This window comes from Oncorhynchus masou, chromosome 28 (genome assembly GCF_036934945.1).
Source record: "Oncorhynchus masou masou isolate Uvic2021 chromosome 28, UVic_Omas_1.1, whole genome shotgun sequence".
Lineage (NCBI taxonomy): Eukaryota > Metazoa > Chordata > Actinopteri > Salmoniformes > Salmonidae > Oncorhynchus > Oncorhynchus masou.
Genome location: NC_088239.1, coordinates 73,481,623 through 73,501,021, shown reverse-complemented (window position 1 = coordinate 73,501,021; position 19,399 = coordinate 73,481,623). Strand labels below are relative to the sequence as shown.

Below are 19,399 nucleotides of genomic sequence, written 5' to 3'. Positions count from 1 at the left end.
TCTCTCTTAGGTGATGCAATGCCAAAAGCCAAAGACAGTCACAATTTATTTGATAGGGAAAAGTCTAATTGAAAGATATTTTAATAAGAAAAAAATATGCAGATTCTAAAACTTTCAGTTTGTGCTGGCATTGTAATTTCACAACAATAAAAAGACACAAAAGGCATGAATAGGACACTTGTAGTGTACAACAAGTAATTTCATCATACTTAACTGAGTAAGAAGTTTTTCCTCCTCTTTGGCCATTTTGAAATCATAAACCTACTAATGTCACATAATGCAGACTTAAAAGATTGAATAAGCAAAGAGTTAACTGGCCTGTCTCATCAGCTTACATAAGAGTTCCTACAGCTGAATTTTGAAGTATAATCCATACAGTACAGAGTAAACAGTATTAAGCAGTTAATCATTCACTAAATCTGCATTGACATTTTCCTAGTTTTGATACCACAATTACTGGTAATTAAGATTAATTGTTCATTAAAAAGGAAGTCACAGGGCATCTAATGCAATCCAACACTATGCTGACTGATGGGACACATTAACAAGATGCAAAAAGCAGTACAGGTATGACAAGAGTCCACATGCAAAGGCTGTTGAGGATAGTGCAATTCTGATACTACATATAGATCTATTGTTGGTTTAACCGAGAAGGAAAAGTAAACTAATCTCACAACCCAAAGGCCACCATTTGGGTATCCGAGCAGTAACGCATAACTATTACATTAATCTCCCATTGGGATGCGATACGTATTGATCAATTCATATACTTTTCATAGTAATTGGAGCCTAGGAGATCCCAAAATAGGCAGGGCAGTTTTCATTTGTCACTCAATTGATTCGAGTAACACAATAGAAATATCTGAATCAAATGTAGGTCTGCGAGATAGTTTGCCCAAATTAGACCAACAAATCACATGTACAAAAACCAAGAATTCAATCTAATACGTCGTCTGGCACAATGTCTGCCAGTCTTAGAATGGGTATTCAATAATGCCATTTCTAGGGAAAAAGCCTCAACCTTGCTGTCATTTACTCATGTTAAATATATCCAATAACATCAGTACATTTCATGGCGCAAGAACATTTTAAAACTAGACCTACCAATGACCTATCCAACTATTGATTAACAAAATAAAGGGTTAAGAGCGTTAATGTATTTTTTCCAATATACTGCAAAGGAAGGATCTTTCATGTGCCAAAAAAAAGAAAGTTTAAACTCTACTGGTTACTAGAAAAGCTCCATAAACAGTAATAGGTATTAAGTTAGACTTCGATTTTTATTTAACCCTTCTTTTACCAGGTAAGTGGACCGAGACCATATTCTCATTTACATCAAAGATCTGGGGAAGAAGAGGGGGGATGAATGAGCCAATTGGAAGCCTGGAATCCAAAGTGATATGTTCCGTTTCATCATCGTTTCACTTCACCAATATACACTACATGCTTGAACATCTCATTCCAACCGAGGACTGACTATTTCTACACACTTTAGCACTCGCCGGACCCATTCTGTGGGCTTGTGTGGCCTACTACTTCTCGGCTGAGCAGTTGTTGCTCCTAGACATTTCCACTCCACAATAACATCAGTTACAGTTGACAAGGGCAGCTCGAGCAGGCCAGAAATCTGACAAACTGACTTGTTGAAAAGGTGGCATCCTAGTACAGTGCCTCATTGAAAGTCACAGAGCTCTTCCTTATGGGCCATTCTACTGCCAATTTTTGTCCATGGAGATTGCATGGCTGTGTGCTCGATTTTATACACCGGTTAGCAACGAGTGTGGTTAAAATAGCCAAATCCACTAATTTGAAGGTGTGTCCACATACTTTTGTATATGGATTTCAGGCTAACAAGACAGCCCTAAAGCCGATTCTGAATACACAGCTACAATATACTGAACTCTTATATCAAGATCACAATAACCGCATACTATACCACAACATTTGAATGTACATTGACAATCCCCATTTCAACAAAATGTGTGAGAGCTCAGTACAAGGTAGCTGTGAATTCAAACATGTAAGGTAGTATCGCTCCTGTCTTTTGTTGAGGGCATGTGGGAATATTAGTGGGAAGTGCTATTCAGAAACAATGCTTTACTCAAAAACAGCGGAAATGTATTTTAAAAAAAATCTCATCCTGCTCCGTTAGGTGCGGTAAATACCGGTATCACTGTTTGTTTTTTTTACAGACAAAAAGCGTGATTACAGACAATAAGAATTTCACTCGATCGTATACTCACACACACAACTCAACAACAATCATCAGAACTGGCAAAGCAGTTCATGATATCCTACACCACCATTCAAAAGTTTAGGGCCACTTAGAAATGTCCTTATTTTTGAAATAAATCGTTTTTGTCCATTAAAATAACATACATTTGATCAGAAATACAGTGTAGACATTGTTAATGTTGTAAATGAATATTGTAGCTGGAAACAGCTGACTTTTAATGGAATATCTACAGAGGCCCATTATCAGCAACCATCACTCCTGTGTTTCAATGGCAATCGAATGGCAATCCAAGTTTATCATTTTAAAAGGCTAATTGGTCATTAGAAAAAACTTTAGCAATTATGTTAGCACAGCTGAAAACTGTTCTGATTAAAGAAGCAATAAAACTGGCCTTCTTTAGACTAGTTCAGTATCTGGAGCATTTGTGGGTTTGATTACCGGCTCAAAATGGCCAGAAACAAAGACCTTTATTCTGAAACTCGTCAGCCTATTCTTGTTCTGAGAAATGAAGGCTATTCCAATCGAGAAATTGCCAAGAAACTGAAGATCTCAGACAGAGCTGTGTACTACTCCTGTCACAGAACAGCGCAAACTGGCTCTAACCAGAATAGAAAGCGGAGTGGGAGTCCCCGGTGCACAACTGAGCAAGAGGACAAGTACATTAGTGTCTAGTTTGAGAAACAGACACCGCACAAGTCCTCATCTGGCAGCTTCATTAAATATTACCCGCAAAACACCAGTCTCAACATCAACAACGAAGAGGCAACTCCGGGATGCTGGCCTTCTAGGCAGTGGCAAACAAAAAGCCATATCTTAGACTGGCCAATAAAAAGAAAAGATGGGCAAAAGAACAAGACACTGGACAGAGGAACTTTGCCTAGAAGGCCAGCATCCCGGAGTCGGCTCTTCACTGTTGAGCCTGTAATCGAACCCACAACTGCTGATGCTCCAGATATTCAACTAGTCTAAAGAAGGCCAGTTTAATTCCTTCTTTAAATCAGAACAACAGTTTTCAGCTGTGCTAACATCATTGCAAAAGGGTTGTTTAATGATCAATTAGCCTTTTAAAATAATACACTTGGATTAGCTAACGTGCCATTGGAACACAGGAGTGATGGTTGCTGAGAATGGGCGTCTGTACGCTTATGTAGATATTCCAATAAAAACCAGCCGATTCCAGCTATTAGTCATTTACAACATTAAATGTCTACACTGTATTTCTGATCAATTTGATGTTATTTTAATGGAAACAAAAAAAGTGCTTGTCTTTCAAAAACAAGGACATTACTAAGTGACCCCAAACTATTGAAAGGTAGTGTATTTCCTGTTCTCCAAGCGTAACCTAAATTCAGCCTGCATTGTCACACGTCACCGAGGTATATGCTACAGTATATTATTAGGATTTCTGGGGTGGTATGCCCCTGCTTGGCATCTTTTTTTTACCCCCACAGTACCTCGATACTGACCATTTTAAGTATGAGGACAAGAGGAAGGAATATCTGTGCACTTTTTCTGTACATACAAGTTAATGACTGTCCAATGCCCTGCCTGACCTTATGTACAGTATTAGACATTTGTATTACACATTCTCTTGAATGAATAGGTGCTTTTTTTTTCATCAATGCGGCACCTAACACTATTGGAATAAATACGATAAATGAAATGGATGATCAATGGATAGAGGAGACGGAAGCAACGAGTCCTGCAACATCACGTCCCAGGGCACGCCTTCAAATTGGGGGGAGGGGATCGGTTCGGATCCCCTGCCTCAGAGAACACACTTACTATACATCCATTACATAGACACAACAAACATTTTCTTGCCGGATGGTTGTTGGTTCATCACACATTTGGAAAAAGGGATAACTAGGTATTGACTGATAAACAACTCCAGATTCAACTCAGATGATAAAATGTACGAGGAGAGCTAGAACAAAAACATCCCTCTTTCACGTAAGGACCAATACAAGTCGGGTTCTGTTCGATTTGGTGGCTGTTATGTTTAGGGTGTAGAACCACCGACTGACTGGGTGATGCTGCAGTTCAAGCTTGTGAATTAACAACCCTCCTAAATCTTGCTCTTTAAGTCCGGCTTTTAACAACCCAGTCCATTCCAGCTCAGCTAAGTCAGATACAGGGTCATATTCATTGTGCCACAGTAGCAAACCACTTTCTAACTGAAAATGAAAATCAATGTTCTTATTGGACAAATTCATATACTACCTCCCTGTTTCATAACATCCCAAATGAACACTACCCATGTCTCAGTGGTGGTTGGAGGGGCTGGGGCCCGGTTCTATGTCTCCTTGGGGTAGGGCTCCATTGGGCTCCAGCAGGCTGTCAATGCCAAGGTAGCCCAGCAGGATGTCACTGCGGCGGTGGGACAGGCTCAGGATGTCCTCAGCTAACGACTGGGCCGAGGTGAAGCGCACCTTGTCGTGGTCAAACATATCTTTCAGGTACTGCACTATTTGTTGCTGGAGAAGAGAAAAGGACATTGGTGAGGAATGTGCTCATAAGAGATGTAATTTTGCAGATTTATTTATAAGAAAAATCTAACTTGTTTTCCACATTAATTTCCCTCCTGAAAATCTGTCGAATTTAGGTAGACTGGGTAAGTCACTTGGTAGACTGTCCACAGGGATTATGATATTTGAGAGATTAAGGCATCGTAGCGATCAGCGTGATTAAACTGCTGATGTAAGGTAAAAAGGACAGACAGATGGAAAGATGCAGACAGAGACACACGTGAAAATAGTAAATTAGTAGAAAATAACAAAGTGGTGACGTGTGACCTCTAAATACTGCTAGTAGTAAATTGGAGACAAAAAGTTAGGATTAAAACTCACCTTGAAGATGGTGCACACCTCACTGAGGTGCTGTCGGGGCCCCAGGAAGCCAAAGGCCAGGACGGGGCTGACTTGTTCTGATATGGCGTAGAAGTGGGAGATGAAGCCGTCTGGAACCATCAACAGACGCCGCTTGGCCTTCAGAACGGACCAGCACGCAGTAGCCAGGGCCTGAGAGACACACACATAAAGTATGGTTTATTACATTTTAACCAATGGTAAAGTTGCAGTGAATGCTATAGACCCTGTTTTCCATGTCTGCCTGTGTAATTATATTTATGCTGTGTAATGCTTGTTGTGTTTGTATTGCAGTTGTAACAGCTAGTATCACTAGATCATGTTGACTATAGGATTGTGGGCGTCTGTCTGTCTCACCGTCTCCTTGAAGCTGTCAGAGAGCCAACGGTTCCTGAGCACGGCCACAACGGACGAGGGTGGGCTCTCCAGGTCATCAAAGGCATCCATCAGGATGAAGTCCAGCACGATGTCAAAGAAGTTCATAACCACCACCTGGTAAAGGTCATAGATCATACGAGGTCAGGAGCTTTAAAACACAACTAGGTCATATATTCATCAAGGCACACCATAGGAAAAACAAGGGTTTTTCTTACTGGTAGAAAAAAAAAATGGTAGTCTACCTGTATCAGTCTGTTTGGTTTGCAATGAATATGGCCCAGCTTCAAGCCACATGTAAAATGTGAGAGTTCATGAGTTGTCAGACACTAAAGTCAGTCTATCCAGAGTGATTTAGACACAGATTATTCCTACAATACCTTAAAATAATCACCAGAATCTCTACAAACAAACACTTTCATTCATGTTTGAAAAAAAAGAATAAAGGAAAATAGTGTCTCACCCCTCGCCCCTCCAGTTCCATCCTGCTGACTGGCCAGGTCTCCTCTCTCTGGGTGTAGAGAAGCATGTCCTCATAGGTTTCCAGGAAGGCTTTGGGACTCTACAGGTGAAACAGGAACACAACCAACTCAATAAAAAAGCCAATCAGAGGAGTTCATTACAAAGTAACATGTTCATAGAGAAGAGTGTTGGTGTTGAGCCGTCTGTCCAGTGCACGGTCTGTCCAGTGCACGGTCTGTCCAGTGCACGGTCTGTCCAGTGCACGGTCTGTCCAGTGCACGGTCTGTCCAGTGCACGGTCTGTCCAGTGCACGGTCTGTCCAGTGCACGGTCTGTCCAGTGCACGGTGGGAATGAAATAACTTAGCAAGAAAAATAAAAAATATCCATGTCAACGGACAATAAAGTTGAAATGTATTGTCTGGGTTAGTGTTGCCACCTTGTTTGCCTTGGTCATGAGTCCTGTGATCATCTGCTTGCCGGTCTCCATGAAGAACGTCCGGTGAGTTTCGTCCAACAACAAAACCTGTCAAAACAACAACAACCACTGAGGACGTCAGCAAAGATGACCAATCTTAGTCACATCAAATCCATAGAGACATTATCCATATACAGTTGAAGTCAGAATTTTACATACACTTAGATTGGGGTAATTAAAACTTGTTTTTCAACCACTCCACAAATTTTTTGTTAACAAACAATAGTTTTGGCAAGTTGGTTAGGACATCTACTTTGTGCATGACACAAGTCATTTTTCCAACAATTGTTAACAAACTGATTATTTCCCTGTATCACAATTCCAGTGGGTCAGAAGTTTACATTCTCTAAGTTGACTGTGCCTTTAAACAACTGGGAAAATTCCAGAAAATGTCATGGCTTTAGAAAATGGGGAGGCTTCTAAGCCGAAGAACACCATCCCAACCGTGAAGCACGGGGGTGGCAGCATCATGTTGTGGGGGTGCCTTGCTGCAGGAGGGACAGGTGCACTTCACAAAATAGATGGCATCATGAGCTTCTAAGCCGAAGAACACCATCCCAACCGTGAAGCACGGGGGTGGCAGCATCATGTTGTGGGGGTGCCTTGCTGCAGGAGGGACAGGTGCACTTCACAAAATAGATGGCATCATGAGGAAGGACAGTTATGTAGACATATTGAAGCAACATCTCAAGACACCAGTCAGGAAGTTAAAGCTTGGTCACAAATGGGTCTTCCAAATGGACAATGACCCCAAGCATACTTTCAAAGTTGTGGCAAAATGGCTTAAGGACAACAAAGTCAAGGTATTGGAGTGGCCATCAGAAAGCCCTGACCTCAATCCCATCGAACATTTGTGGGCAAAACTGAAAAAGCATGTGCGAGTAAGGTGGCCTACAAACCTGAATCAGTTACACCAGCAGCTCTGTCAGGAGGAATGGGCCAAAATTCACCCAACTTATTGTGGGAAGCTGGAAACAATTTAAAGGCAATGTTACTTACCAAAAACTAATTGAGTATGTAAACTTCTGACCCACTGGGAATGTGATGAAATAAATAAATAATTCTCTACTATTATTCTGACATTTCACATTCTTAACATAAAGTGATGATCCTAACTGACCTAAGACAGGGAATTATTACTCGGATTAAATGTCAGGAGTTTAAATGTATTTGGCTAAGGTGTATGTAAACTTCAGACTTCAACAGTACCAATAAGTCATCTTCAGTAAGGATTTCAGACCTGGAAGGCTTGTCTCACACAGTGGAGCTTGGCTAGGAAGTCTTGGTCACCGTAGCATTCTAGCAGCTCAGTTCTGAGGAAACATATGGAAATCAGAAATGTGAATAGTTATTAGTTCATTTTAACAGAAATATACGGTTGTGAGTAACACTAAACAAATAGTAGTATTTGTTTTCTTCCAAATACTTAGAGCTACGATTGATTTTTGCTGGCGCAATGGGATCTATGGAATAGTCCAAAAAGTAAAAACCCCAAAACTCCCATCTGGCACTCAATCAAGTGCGCAAAAAAATAAAATAAAAATACTACTATTTTAACCCAGGTCCAGTACTTAACTAGTCCTTACCGGAGCTCTCGACAGGGCACGCTGCCGCTCTGGACCAGTGACACAGCCTCGTCGTAAAGAGCAGCGGGCCTCAGAGGCTGACACACCTCCAGAGATAGGTTGTCAAACAACTGCAGAGTAAAGAGGGAGAGGCACAATCCTCAACACGTTCATAACATAGGATACATGATAGTCATATGAGAGAGACTGTGTGTGTGAGGGAGAGTAATGTGCGTGATAGAGTGAGTGAATGAGAGAGAGAGAAAGAAAGAAAGAGAAACTAACTTCTGCTGCTGAGAAGAAGGAATCGTCAGAAGTGATTGTAGTGGCATCGTCTTCACGCATTCTACTCTCCAAGTTTGGCAGGATGAGTGTTCCCTCACTCTCTGACAGGACGACAAAGCAAACAGTCTGAGCCACAACAAGGACTATGTAAGTCAAGTGACCCATTATGGATAAATGCTAAAGCTACTGTCAACATATTTGAACTAGCTGCATGCTAATAACAACAACAAAAATCAACAGATTTGCGCTATCGTAGCATGTTAATTACCAAAGTCTGCCAGCAGGCTATCTGGGGGAATAGTGGCGCCAAAGTCCTCCTGTAGGTGGTAGGCCCTGTGCAGGAGGGTCTCCAGCTTCTCGGCAAAGACCTTGTTACGCGATTCAGACTGAAACCATGAAAACAAACAAATCACTACATTAGTTGATTAAATCAAAATCACAGTGGCCCTCCAGGGCTGGAGTTGCCCATCCTTTCTCTGAATTTTTAAGGAAATAGAGGCTGGTGGAGGAAGAAATCCGATGGGCTCATTCAATTCCACTCAAGCAATTACAATAAGCCCGCCCTCCGATTTTTAATGTAATGGTAGGTGGATTTGTGAGAGTGCTGCTTGCTCTTGACCAGGGCTCAGTTGAGAATGAGATGCATATCTCAATGGGACTCACCTGGTTAAATAAAGGATAAATAAAAGTGTACCGTACCGTTGAAAGTGCGATAGTTCTGTGGCATACCGTGGGCAGGTTGGGGCAGGCCGCTGCCCCCTCCAGGGCTAGGCTGGTACTGGCTTTGGAGGCATTGGAGTGGGTGTGGTGCCGGATGTTCAGGGCCTGCTCCCACTTCTGAAGGGCCTCCTCAAACAACTCCATACCTGGGAGAGGGGAAAGATGTGATCAGAATAACATAGAAAATCTGGGATTTTGGCTAAAGGAAAGGTCAGTTTCAATAATATATGAATGATAAATGCCAGAAAAGCAGGAATTACGAATTAATCAGGAAGAACGGCATTCCTGTTAGGGGAGGGGGACCTTAGGGTCTGTTCCTATTCCTTACCCTTTCCACCAGAGTGTGTAGTGCACTTGTAAAACCGATGCTTTTTTCAATCCAGTGTTTCTTTACATGCATGAGCGAGCGGGAAAGAGCAATTGTACATATGGGGAAAATACAGTAGGGAGAATGGAACACAACCACAGCTTAATGTCAGTCCTTAGTATTATGATGCATCATAAAATGACAAGATGAGTGATGCTATCCTGCCAGGTTGGTTTATAATGACATCTACGTGCTGGGAGGCCACCCAGGTGTTTGGTTGTCAAAGACGGATAACGGAGTCTAGCTGAATTAGAGATGTCTTTGTCCAGGTGTTAATGGAAAAACTAACAGTGCAAGAAATACAGCATAGTCAGATGTAACCCTCTATATCAATGTCCCACTCCTATTCTTCCTCTACCAAGGGTCCTCAAAGCCCCTTTCATTGAGCCAAACAGTTATATTGAATATCAAATAAGAACTAATTCCACTTTGGGAAATACTTTTCCCCATTGGTGGGCAGGTAGCCTACATTAGTGTTGGGCCAGTAACTGAAAAGTTTCTGGTTCGAATCCATGAGTCAACAAGGTGAACAATCTGCCCTCGAGCAAAGCACTAAACACTATTTTCTCCTGAAACTCGTTCTCGATAAGAGCGTCTGCTAAATGAATACAAATTTAAAAGCGCACCAAACACTGTCTCAGTTTGCTATGGACAGTCCCCTTTGCTGAATCTTTGAGGGAATCCATGAAGGGGTATTATTACCAATGATGTACAGGTTCTCTGCGTTTGCATCCCCCATGGCTCCCGACTCCTCCTCCACAGGCTCTGCCTCCCAGGGAGTCGACGGATTGGCCGACTGGTTCGGAGAAGTCGGGACTCGCATCTGTGACAACAAAAAGACAATAACAAATTGAAATCTTGAGGGGCCATGGACCACAAGGGTCTAAGAAGAGTTAAGTGAGGTAAACAATCCACTGAAGAAGAAGAGTGAAATCAGAATGAACTATGTTAAAATGATCGTCAAAGACTATAGCTCAGCGTTCAACACCGTAGTTCCCTCCAAGTTCCTCACCAAGCTAGGGACTGAACACCTTCCTCTGCAACTTCCTGAGAGGCCGGGCGCAGGGTGTGAGAGTGTAGGCAACAATACATCCACCACGTGAACCCTCAACACAGGGGCCCCTCAGGGGTGTGTGCATAGTCCCCTCCTGTACTCCCTGTTCACCCACGACTGAGTGGCCACGCACGACTCCAACACCATCATTAAGTTTGCAGACGACACAACGGTGGTAGGCCTGATCACTGACAAGACAGCCTACAGAAAGGAGGTCAGAGACTTAGCAGTGTGGTGCCAGTACAAATGACCTCTCCCTTAACGTCAGTAACACCAAGAAGCAGATCATGGACTATAGGAGAAAGGGGAGAGTACGCCCCCATCCACATCACTGGGGCTGAGCTCCCTGCCATCCAGGACCTCTATAGCAGCGGAGAAAGGCCCAAAAGAATGCCATAGACAACAGCCACCCAAGCCATAGACTGTTCACTCTATCATCTGGCACCAGATCATAGACTCTGGGACCAACAGGCTCCGAGACAGCTTCTACCCCCAATGCATAAATCTTCTTAGACATAAGATTGCTAAATAGTCCATTAAAAATGGTTACCCGTGCTATCTACACTGACCCTACACACACTTCATTGACACTCCCACACATACTTATATTCACACACACACTTTCACACATAATTTTCTGAGTCTACTCTGTTCTTTATTTTACGCTAATTATGTTCTATCCTGATGCCTAGTCACGTTACCATGCCTTCATGTACATATCTACCTCAAATACCTCGTACCTCTGCACACTGATCTGGTACTCAGACGCCTAGACCTTTTCCACTTTGTTATGTTACAGCCTTATTCTAAAATGTTTTATATAAAAATCTCAGCAATCTACACACAATACCCCATAACAACAAAGCGAAAACAGGTTTAGAAATGTTTGAAAATATATATATTAAAAAATATTCAGACCTTTTGCTATGAAACTTGAAATTGAGAGCAGGTGCATCCTGTTTCCATTGATCATCCATTAGATGTTTCTACAACTGGATTGGAGTACACATGTGGTAAATTCAATTGATTGGACATGATTTGGAAAGGCACACATCTGTCTATATAAGGTCCCACAGTTGACAGTGCATGTCAGAGCAAAAACCAAGCCATGAGGTCGAAGGAATTGTCTGTAGAGCTCCGAGACAGGATTGTGTCAAGGCACAGATCTGGGGAAGGGTACCAAAAAAGGTTCTACAGCATTGAAGGTCCCCAAGAACACAATGGCCTCCATCATTCTTAAATGGAAGAAGTTTGGAACCACCAAAACTCTTCCTAGAGCTGGCTGCCCGGCCAAACTGAGCAATCGGGGGAGAAGGGCCTTGGTCAGGGAGGTGACCAAGAACCCGATGGTCACTCTTTACAGAGCTCCAGAGTTCCTCTGGAGATGTTGTCCTTCTGGAAGGTTCTCCATCTATGCAGCACTCCACCAATTAGGTCTTCATGGTAGAGTGGCCAAACGGAAGCCACTTCTCAGTAAACGGCACATGACAGCCCGCTTGGAGTTTTCCAAAAGGCGCCTAAAGACTCTCAGACCATGAGAAACAAGTTTGTCTGGTCTGATGAAACAAAAATGTAACTATTTGGCCTGAAAGCCAAGCATCACATCTGGAGGTAACCTGGCACCATCACTATGGTGAAGCATGGTGGTGGCAGCATCATGCTGTGGGAGTGTTTTTCAGCAGCAGGGACTGGGAGACTAGTCAGGATTGAGATAAAGATTAATGGAGCAAAGATCCATGATGAAATCCTGCTTTAGTGTGCTCAGGACCTCAGACTGGAGGCAAAGGTTCACCTTCCAACAGGACAACAACCCATAACACAACAACGACAACGCAGGTGTGGCTTCGGGACAAGTCTCTGAATACCCAGCCAGAGCCCAGACTTGAACCCAATCTAACATCTGGAGAGACCTGAAAATAGCCGTGGAAAGACACTCCCCATCAAACCTGACAGCACTTGAGAGGATCTGCAGAGAAGATTGGGAGAACCCCCCCCCCCCCAAATACAGGTGTGCCAAGCTTGTAGCGTCATACCCAAGAACTCTCGATGCGGTCATCACTGCCAAAGGTGCTTCAACAAAGTACTGAGTAAAGGGTCTGAATACTTATGTACAATGTGTTATTTCAGTTTTTTAAACCAGTTTTTGCTTTGTCATTATTGGGTATTGTGTGTAGATTGAGGAAAAAACAAAACAATTTTAGAATAAGCCTGTAACATAACAAAATGTGGAAAAAGAGTGAATGCTTTCCCAAATGTACTGTATATAGCACCAGATTGATCTGGTACCTACTGTATATAGCTCCACTCGTATTTTATTCCTTGTGTTACTATTGTTACTATTTTTTAATTTGTATTCGTTGGGAAGGGCTCGTAAGAAAGCATTTCACTAAAGTCTACACCAGTTATAGTAGGCGCATATGAAAATGTCTTTAATTTGAGTGATAGTAAGGAGAGTCAAACGTACAGAGGCTATGCTGTGGGAGGAGCTTGAGTGTTTGCTGGGAGCCAGTGAAGAGATGCCGCTCATGGTTTCGTTGCTCCGTGTGCTGGGGCTCATCATCTGTCGCCCGGGAAATGGACCACCTGGGATGGAAATGAGACTGTTAGCTAACACTTCTATCAAAAAGGCATTTTGATCACATTAATAACTGGTATTCTAACCGTGATCATGATGAAACAGCTTTCACATACAGTATCCACACAGCCTTATGGAAACACCAGCATGTCAATGAACCAACTTACTTGACTTAATCCGTTTTACTTCCTTGATGTCAATCAGCCAACCAACAAACATCAACAAAATGATGTGCCAATTCTACAGCCTGATTCAAACCACCAGTAATCACATTGAAGTGAAACTCACCTCTCCTCAGAGATGACGGTCTCCCTGACCGGATCAACGCCTCTGGTATTCCCACCTGCTTCTGCTCATCTTTCACAGCTGTTGCCTGTTTCCGTTTCCTGCCGCGTCTCTTCATGTGGTGGGCGGTGAGAGCCAGGGCTACGCTCCCCAGAGCTGTGGCGAACAGCACCTTCTTTAGACTGGGAGAAAGCTTCAGCTGAGAGAATATGGACTGATGGGAAAAAGAGATGGGGTGAGTGGTCACAACAAGCTAAAACAACTTGAAGCATATATGCTTATGTATCAAACATGTATCTTCGGTGTGTCACATATGGGGGGAATTAAAAATAAGTTACTTGCTAATAAAGAACAAACTTATGCTTTTTTTGGCAACATTCTTTGCAATGTTTTAGGATTCTTACAAACATATTCAATAGTGTACTTGAAAGTGTCTTCTTGGGGAACATTGTTTACCTGCCCAAAGGTGGAGTAGAGAAACACGGGGATCTCGGCCACAGTCATGGCCAAGGCCTGGGCGATGGACATCCCTTCTGCTCTTCTGATTGACATTTCAGTAGAATGCCCACAGAGCTTCCAACAACCCCTTTACATCAACCTCCTAAGGGGCTTCCTTCTCTGTTCTGCTCTGAGACCAGCCAGCCAGCACAGTGCCTGGTCGTAATTAGGCTGTGGTCAGCCACTTCTGAGTCTGGGTGGGTCCCTCTGGTCCAGCTTCAGACTGTAGCCGCAACCAGTGTACCGGAGTCCTGTCCACACTGGTTTTGGTGCCCTGTCTCTCTTCTTCACTTATCCAAAGGCACCATGTTTCTCGATCCGTGCAAACCTAGGGGGAGTGTGAATTGTTGTCATCATTGCTACAATGAAGTGATATCAATCAGTGATAGTTAAATCTGACTACTTCACAAAATATGTAATTAACTGAAATGAACACATATACATAACATCGTCTCAGGCTATATAATGTAACAACCAAACAGCATCGAGAACAGAGTGAAGTAGACACACAGGCATTGCACAGGCCACCACGACAGCTGCAGTTACACTCTTAGCTTGCTAGCTAACGTTAGTTACTAGCCAGCATAGCATCAAAGAAGCACGACCAACTACATATGAGTAGAATTCCTCTAGAAGTTAACATGTTTAACGTTATTTTTTACTTTGACCAAATATTAACTCAAAAAGAGACCCTCACAGCCTAGCGCCAAAGTAGCATTAGCATCATGCTAGCTGACAAGCCGTCCCAGCAGGTTCACAACTTTCAAGGGTTATCATATTTGACAATAACCTTTGTAACATCAATAAGGTCTCTTCGGTTTTGGCTGCGAATGGAATATTACAAACCTGTCCTGATTGCTGACCAACCCCACTAGCCGGACATGCTAGTTAGCCAGCTAGGAACTTTGATTCGCGCACTGACAGCTACTGCTGGCTTCGAATCCGGCCTGGCTGTCAGATCACTCAGTCAACGGTCTCCGATGGACTACTAAAAGCTGTCGAAACGTGTATTCAAGAGATTGCTAACCTTTTTATGGATAAAAAAGATACCTAACACAATAAATCATAGAATCATCCAAAAGCTACTAATGCACATTGCGCATCCAAAGAGCTGTAAAGGACATTCAGCGGCGCATTTCACACACTACTGTGATATTTGCTTCAAGGCAGACACATTTGTAATTGATACCATGGAAGACCAATGTCTGTTGAGTATATGCGGGCGCGTTCCTATTGTGGTCAATCACAATTGAGGAAGGAGGAGGGTGTACATTGAATATCCAATCGTATCAAAGATTGGGGCCTGACTCTTGCTTGTTCCATGGCAAAAGTTAAGTGAAAAGTCAAAACGTTTCATCCAAAAATGGATCAATAGTGTTAAAGCATTCATATGTTTAACATTGGTAACGGATTGTTTATTTATTTTTGTACACAATTGTGTTGTCACAGTTGGATCTGTGCATAAAAAGCCATTTCTGTTTTAGGTCTTGTGAGATAAATATCTACTCCTGTCTTAAGTGTAGTGTATGGACATAAACTGTTCCCAGTGCTGGTGTTCGTATTGGTTGTGGTGGGTTTTGACTAGATGGGATAACGGCAGTTTATGTCAGAATTAACCAGAATAGAGAGCAATAGTAATTACATACTCATCAGCTAACATTGCTTTTTGTGAATTTTGAAGCGTTTATGTAGGATTTTTTTTAAAGCAAAGGAAAGGCATCATAATTCATAAAGATCACTGACTGATATTATCTCATATAACAAAACGTATAAGATATCCTAAGCCTGCGTTAACCTTATTTTCGGCGTTTATCCCCAATTCCTATTCTTTTCGCATTCATTTTCCTCATTGGAATGGCTGAACGAACCAGACGTAACTCATTTCCACTTTTTTAGGAAGTTACATGCTGGCGAGTGCTATTGACATTACGGAGCAGGCTAGGAAAACTTACTCCGCAGGTTAGAATAATTAGGTTAGCGTTGATTTGAATGCTAAAAATGTTATTGATGCTTGTGCTGCAACCAAGAAAGATAATGTGCCTGCTGCTCATTAATTTAATTAGGCAAGTCAGTTCAGAATACATTCATGTTTACAATTACGACCTACCCTGGAAGCAGCTGGGCGCCGCTTGGTCTCTCAATCAATACAGCCGGGATTTGAACCAGAGACTGTAGTGTCAACTCTTGCACTGAGATGCAGTGCTTTAGACCGCTGCGCCACTCGGGAGTATGATGAAAGGGATGTCTAGTATGGGCTATAGAAATAATTTACTAGTATGAAGGATAGAAATAATTAGGTTTTCCATAATAATAAGGTTTTCCATAATTAGGTTTTCCACAGTAATAAAATGTGTCCAATATCAGGAACTAAGCTATCCAGGTTCTGTTCACTGACGGAACATAATATGGGTAACACCATCACTCACAACAAGGGAAATACTAGGTTAGTTAGCTTAACATGTATCTTCTTATTTCATGTTAACGTATTATAATAACCGATACAGAGAGTCGGTTATTCGTTTGGTCAACGTTTCTGTTAATTGATTTCCTTTATGGCACTGAATTAGCTGCCACCATGTTATGGCAAAATATTGGTCATGATGATAGTTAACTAGCTAGCTAACGCGGTTCGATTGGTTATTTTGTCAGTCATTTCGACCGATGTGCACTGAAGTTGACCCCCTACACTGGTTTTAAATGTGCTATTGATTAAACATCAGTTGTCAAATTAACGGTAGACGTTTTTATTCAACAGGTGAGATACCCAATTTATTTCCCACCAATTGTGATGAAATCCATTAGGGGCGGGGCCAGAGGTCTCTAATGGATATGAAGTCTCAGGTAAACATGACATCTTGTTTCCTACTCCTCATCATTATTACAGTAACATTTACTTCCTATGCACACTGACTATAGTTTTTTAACCTGTTCATCTGATGTCAACAGAGGTTCCACTGGATTTGTCTAGTTATTGTAACACTGTCAGTGTTGTTATGGTACGTCCACATGACCAGATCAGATGGGTCCAACAGCATGGTCAACATTGGTCTCCAAGGATACCTCAGGATCACCCCTGGCAGGAGGGATCAGGTGAGCTGTTGATTTGCAGAGGTCTGCGTTGTGTTTTGCAACAGAGAATTAAAATTAGCATTTCCATTGGTCAAGCGCAGGTAGTCCCTCTCTATTTCATTCTATTTTCTTCTTTTTTTTGGTGCCTAATGAACACACCCCAAGCCTTGTTCCACTTGCCAACACCTTCAGCCAGAAAGAAACAAACTATATGTTGATGTAAACATGTTAATACATTTTCACCTCATGTGATTTTATGCCCTATTCTCTCCCTCCAGTTTCTGAAGATGCACTGCCACCAGTGTGCCTTGGTGTCCAGCTCGGGCCAGATGCAGGGGGCAAGTCTCAGAGAGGAGATTGACCAAATGGGGTGTGTGATCCGCATGAACAACGCCCCCACGCTGGGCTATGAGAAGGACGTAGGGAGCAGAACCAGTCTGAGGGTCGTATCGCACACCAGTGTTCCCCTGCTGATTAAAAACGAGAGCTATTACTTCAGGCACTCTGCGGACACCACCTACGTGTTCTGGGGTCCTGAGCGGAACATGAGGCAGGATGGGAAAGGGCGTGTTTTTAATGCCTTGATGAAGATGGCCACGAAGTACCCGCAGGTCAAAATATACATGGTGACTCGGGAGAAGATCCAGTACTGTGACAGTGTTTTTCAGAACGAGACAGGGAAAAACAGGTAAATAATGTCCTCGCCAAGCACTCAGGGGTCATGTTAATTAGGGTACAAGGGTCAAGTCCAGGTAGTCTATTACTTTTTCAGTCCGTTTTCTTCTGTTTGGTGCCGAAATGAACACGGCCAAGATGGCTGTGTTGCTATTCTTATTATTGTAAGTTTTCTCTGTTTCAGAATGAATTCAGGTGCTTTTCTCAGCACTGGTTTCTTCACCATGATCCTGGCCATGGACATGTGTGACAGTATTCACGTCTATGGGATGATCGACGATAACTTCTGCAGGTGAGTTATTTGAAAAAGATGTGGAAGCAACTACCTGTCCAATAGCACATTTATTCTGGCGTAATAGCACATTTATTCTGTTTTGAGACTAATTAAATTTGAATAAAATAAATAGGAACCCTGAACTAGCCGTCAACTTGCCTTATATTACACTGTTTTGTGTTACACCACATTGTACTGAGAGCTATTGGGATTGATTGGCTGTATTTGACAATTAACCACACCCCTTTCATGCTTCTCTGAAGCCGTGCCGATCACAGTGTTGCTCCTTACCACTACTACGAGGGAAGCCGGATGGACGAGTGCCGCATGTACCGGATGCACGAGCACGCAAGTCGTGGCGGCCATCGCTTCATTACCGAGAAGGCCATCTATGCCCGATGGGCCTTGCACCACAGGGTGGAGTTCAAACACCCTTCCTGGAACCTGCGGGAGAGGAAACATGACCCCTGAGTGTTGTGCCTGGTGACTTTTTAAAATATTTGACCTCTGACCCCCGTATGACCCCGTTGGGGAATTCTGTGCAGTATGAGAGTCAAATGATCTTACTCCTTCATGGGGCTACAGTATTAATTAGAATATTTATGACAGCCTAAATGGTGTTCAAAACATTGTATTCAATAGTCAAGCATCAAACTGCCAACTTTTTTACATTGGTCAAAGTGCTCATATTTATAATTTTAGACCTTTAGCCTATGTCTAAAGTACAGTATTCTAACCACTATTAAATTAAAACTGCTATTGGTAGGTCTAGTGATGCCAAATCAAATAAGATTTTTAGTGTTTGAACAAACTTGATGCCTTCGTTGTTGGTTTGTCATAATTATGCCTTTTCATTTCTGCACTCTTAAGATCCAATGTTTTGTCATTTAATGTAGCTGTTATGATGCACTGACTGAATGTTCAGCAACGTATTATGTTTTTTCCTGTTCACTGCTATATGCCCATGTATTTCAATGTAATGAAACATTGTTGTGCTTTCCTATCAGAGTTTAGTCTTAACAACATTTCAAACTTTTACATATATTTATAATGTTATGGTTCAAATGTAACAAGAATCATGAATTTAGTGTCACTGAAATATAATAATGTGCTGGTCATTTACTATCAGAGAAAGTGATCTGATAGCAAAGAGAAACTATTTTGCTGATTTGATTGGTTTTTGCAGAGGCCAATGGAACGATTTGACATGTTATGAGTTGAGACTCATCCCCAAAAAGTGTGCCTTTTTTCTTTAACTTCCTATTTTTGTCTGACATTATACACATGTTGACTTTAAACAAAAAATGTTGTTACTTGACAAATGGTAAATGGTTTAATGTTACTTTTATATAAGGTCTGATATGCCTTATATTCTGATGGTCTTAATGATGATATTTACAAAGCTTGACAATGCTACAATCATGTTCATTGGAAAATCCCTATAGTGCTCTCTTTTAGGAAATATGAAATGCTCTTTACCTGCCTTTTTAAATGACTTAATGATGTTGTCTGATTCCAAAGAAATGTATTATAAATGTTTACAGTATTGTGGTGTTTATCTAGTTTATTCTGAAGGTGTCTGGTTTTCACAACACTGAAATTAACTATGTCCATTT

At 42.0% G+C, this 19,399-nt stretch overlaps 2 protein-coding genes across 5 annotated transcripts; one reads left to right on the top strand and one right to left on the bottom strand.

Moving 5' to 3' along the window:
• On the bottom strand, positions 1-14,926 carry miga2 (mitoguardin 2). 4 transcript variants are annotated; one of them, XM_064943250.1, is made up of 16 exons: positions 14,612-14,926; positions 13,724-14,093; positions 13,271-13,481; positions 12,872-12,990; positions 10,056-10,176; positions 8,966-9,132; positions 8,535-8,652; positions 8,267-8,367; positions 8,003-8,112; positions 7,657-7,729; positions 6,378-6,464; positions 5,942-6,040; positions 5,724-5,762; positions 5,461-5,595; positions 5,086-5,256; positions 1-4,713 (listed from the first exon to the last, which is right to left on the bottom strand). In XM_064943250.1, the coding sequence occupies exons 2-16, from the start codon at positions 13,817-13,819 to the stop codon at positions 4,501-4,503; spliced, it is 1,860 nt and encodes a 619-aa protein (XP_064799322.1). In that variant the 5' UTR covers positions 13,820-14,093; positions 14,612-14,926; the 3' UTR covers positions 1-4,500. The 4 variants fall into 4 exon arrangements, with proteins under 4 accessions (XP_064799322.1, XP_064799323.1, XP_064799324.1 ...); XM_064943251.1 differs by having other exon boundaries at positions 8,996-9,132; XM_064943252.1 differs by lacking the exon at positions 5,724-5,762.
• A 1,224-nt stretch (positions 14,927-16,150) lies between these two features.
• st6galnac4 (ST6 (alpha-N-acetyl-neuraminyl-2,3-beta-galactosyl-1,3)-N-acetylgalactosaminide alpha-2,6-sialyltransferase 4) lies at positions 16,151-19,331 on the top strand. The gene is made up of 6 exons (XM_064943245.1): positions 16,151-16,208; positions 16,521-16,606; positions 16,712-16,855; positions 17,113-17,522; positions 17,694-17,801; positions 18,047-19,331. Exons 2-6 carry the CDS (start codon positions 16,589-16,591, stop codon positions 18,252-18,254), a joined length of 888 nt encoding a protein of 295 aa, XP_064799317.1. The 5' UTR covers positions 16,151-16,208; positions 16,521-16,588; the 3' UTR covers positions 18,255-19,331.
• The last annotated feature ends 68 nt before the right edge of the window (positions 19,332-19,399 follow it).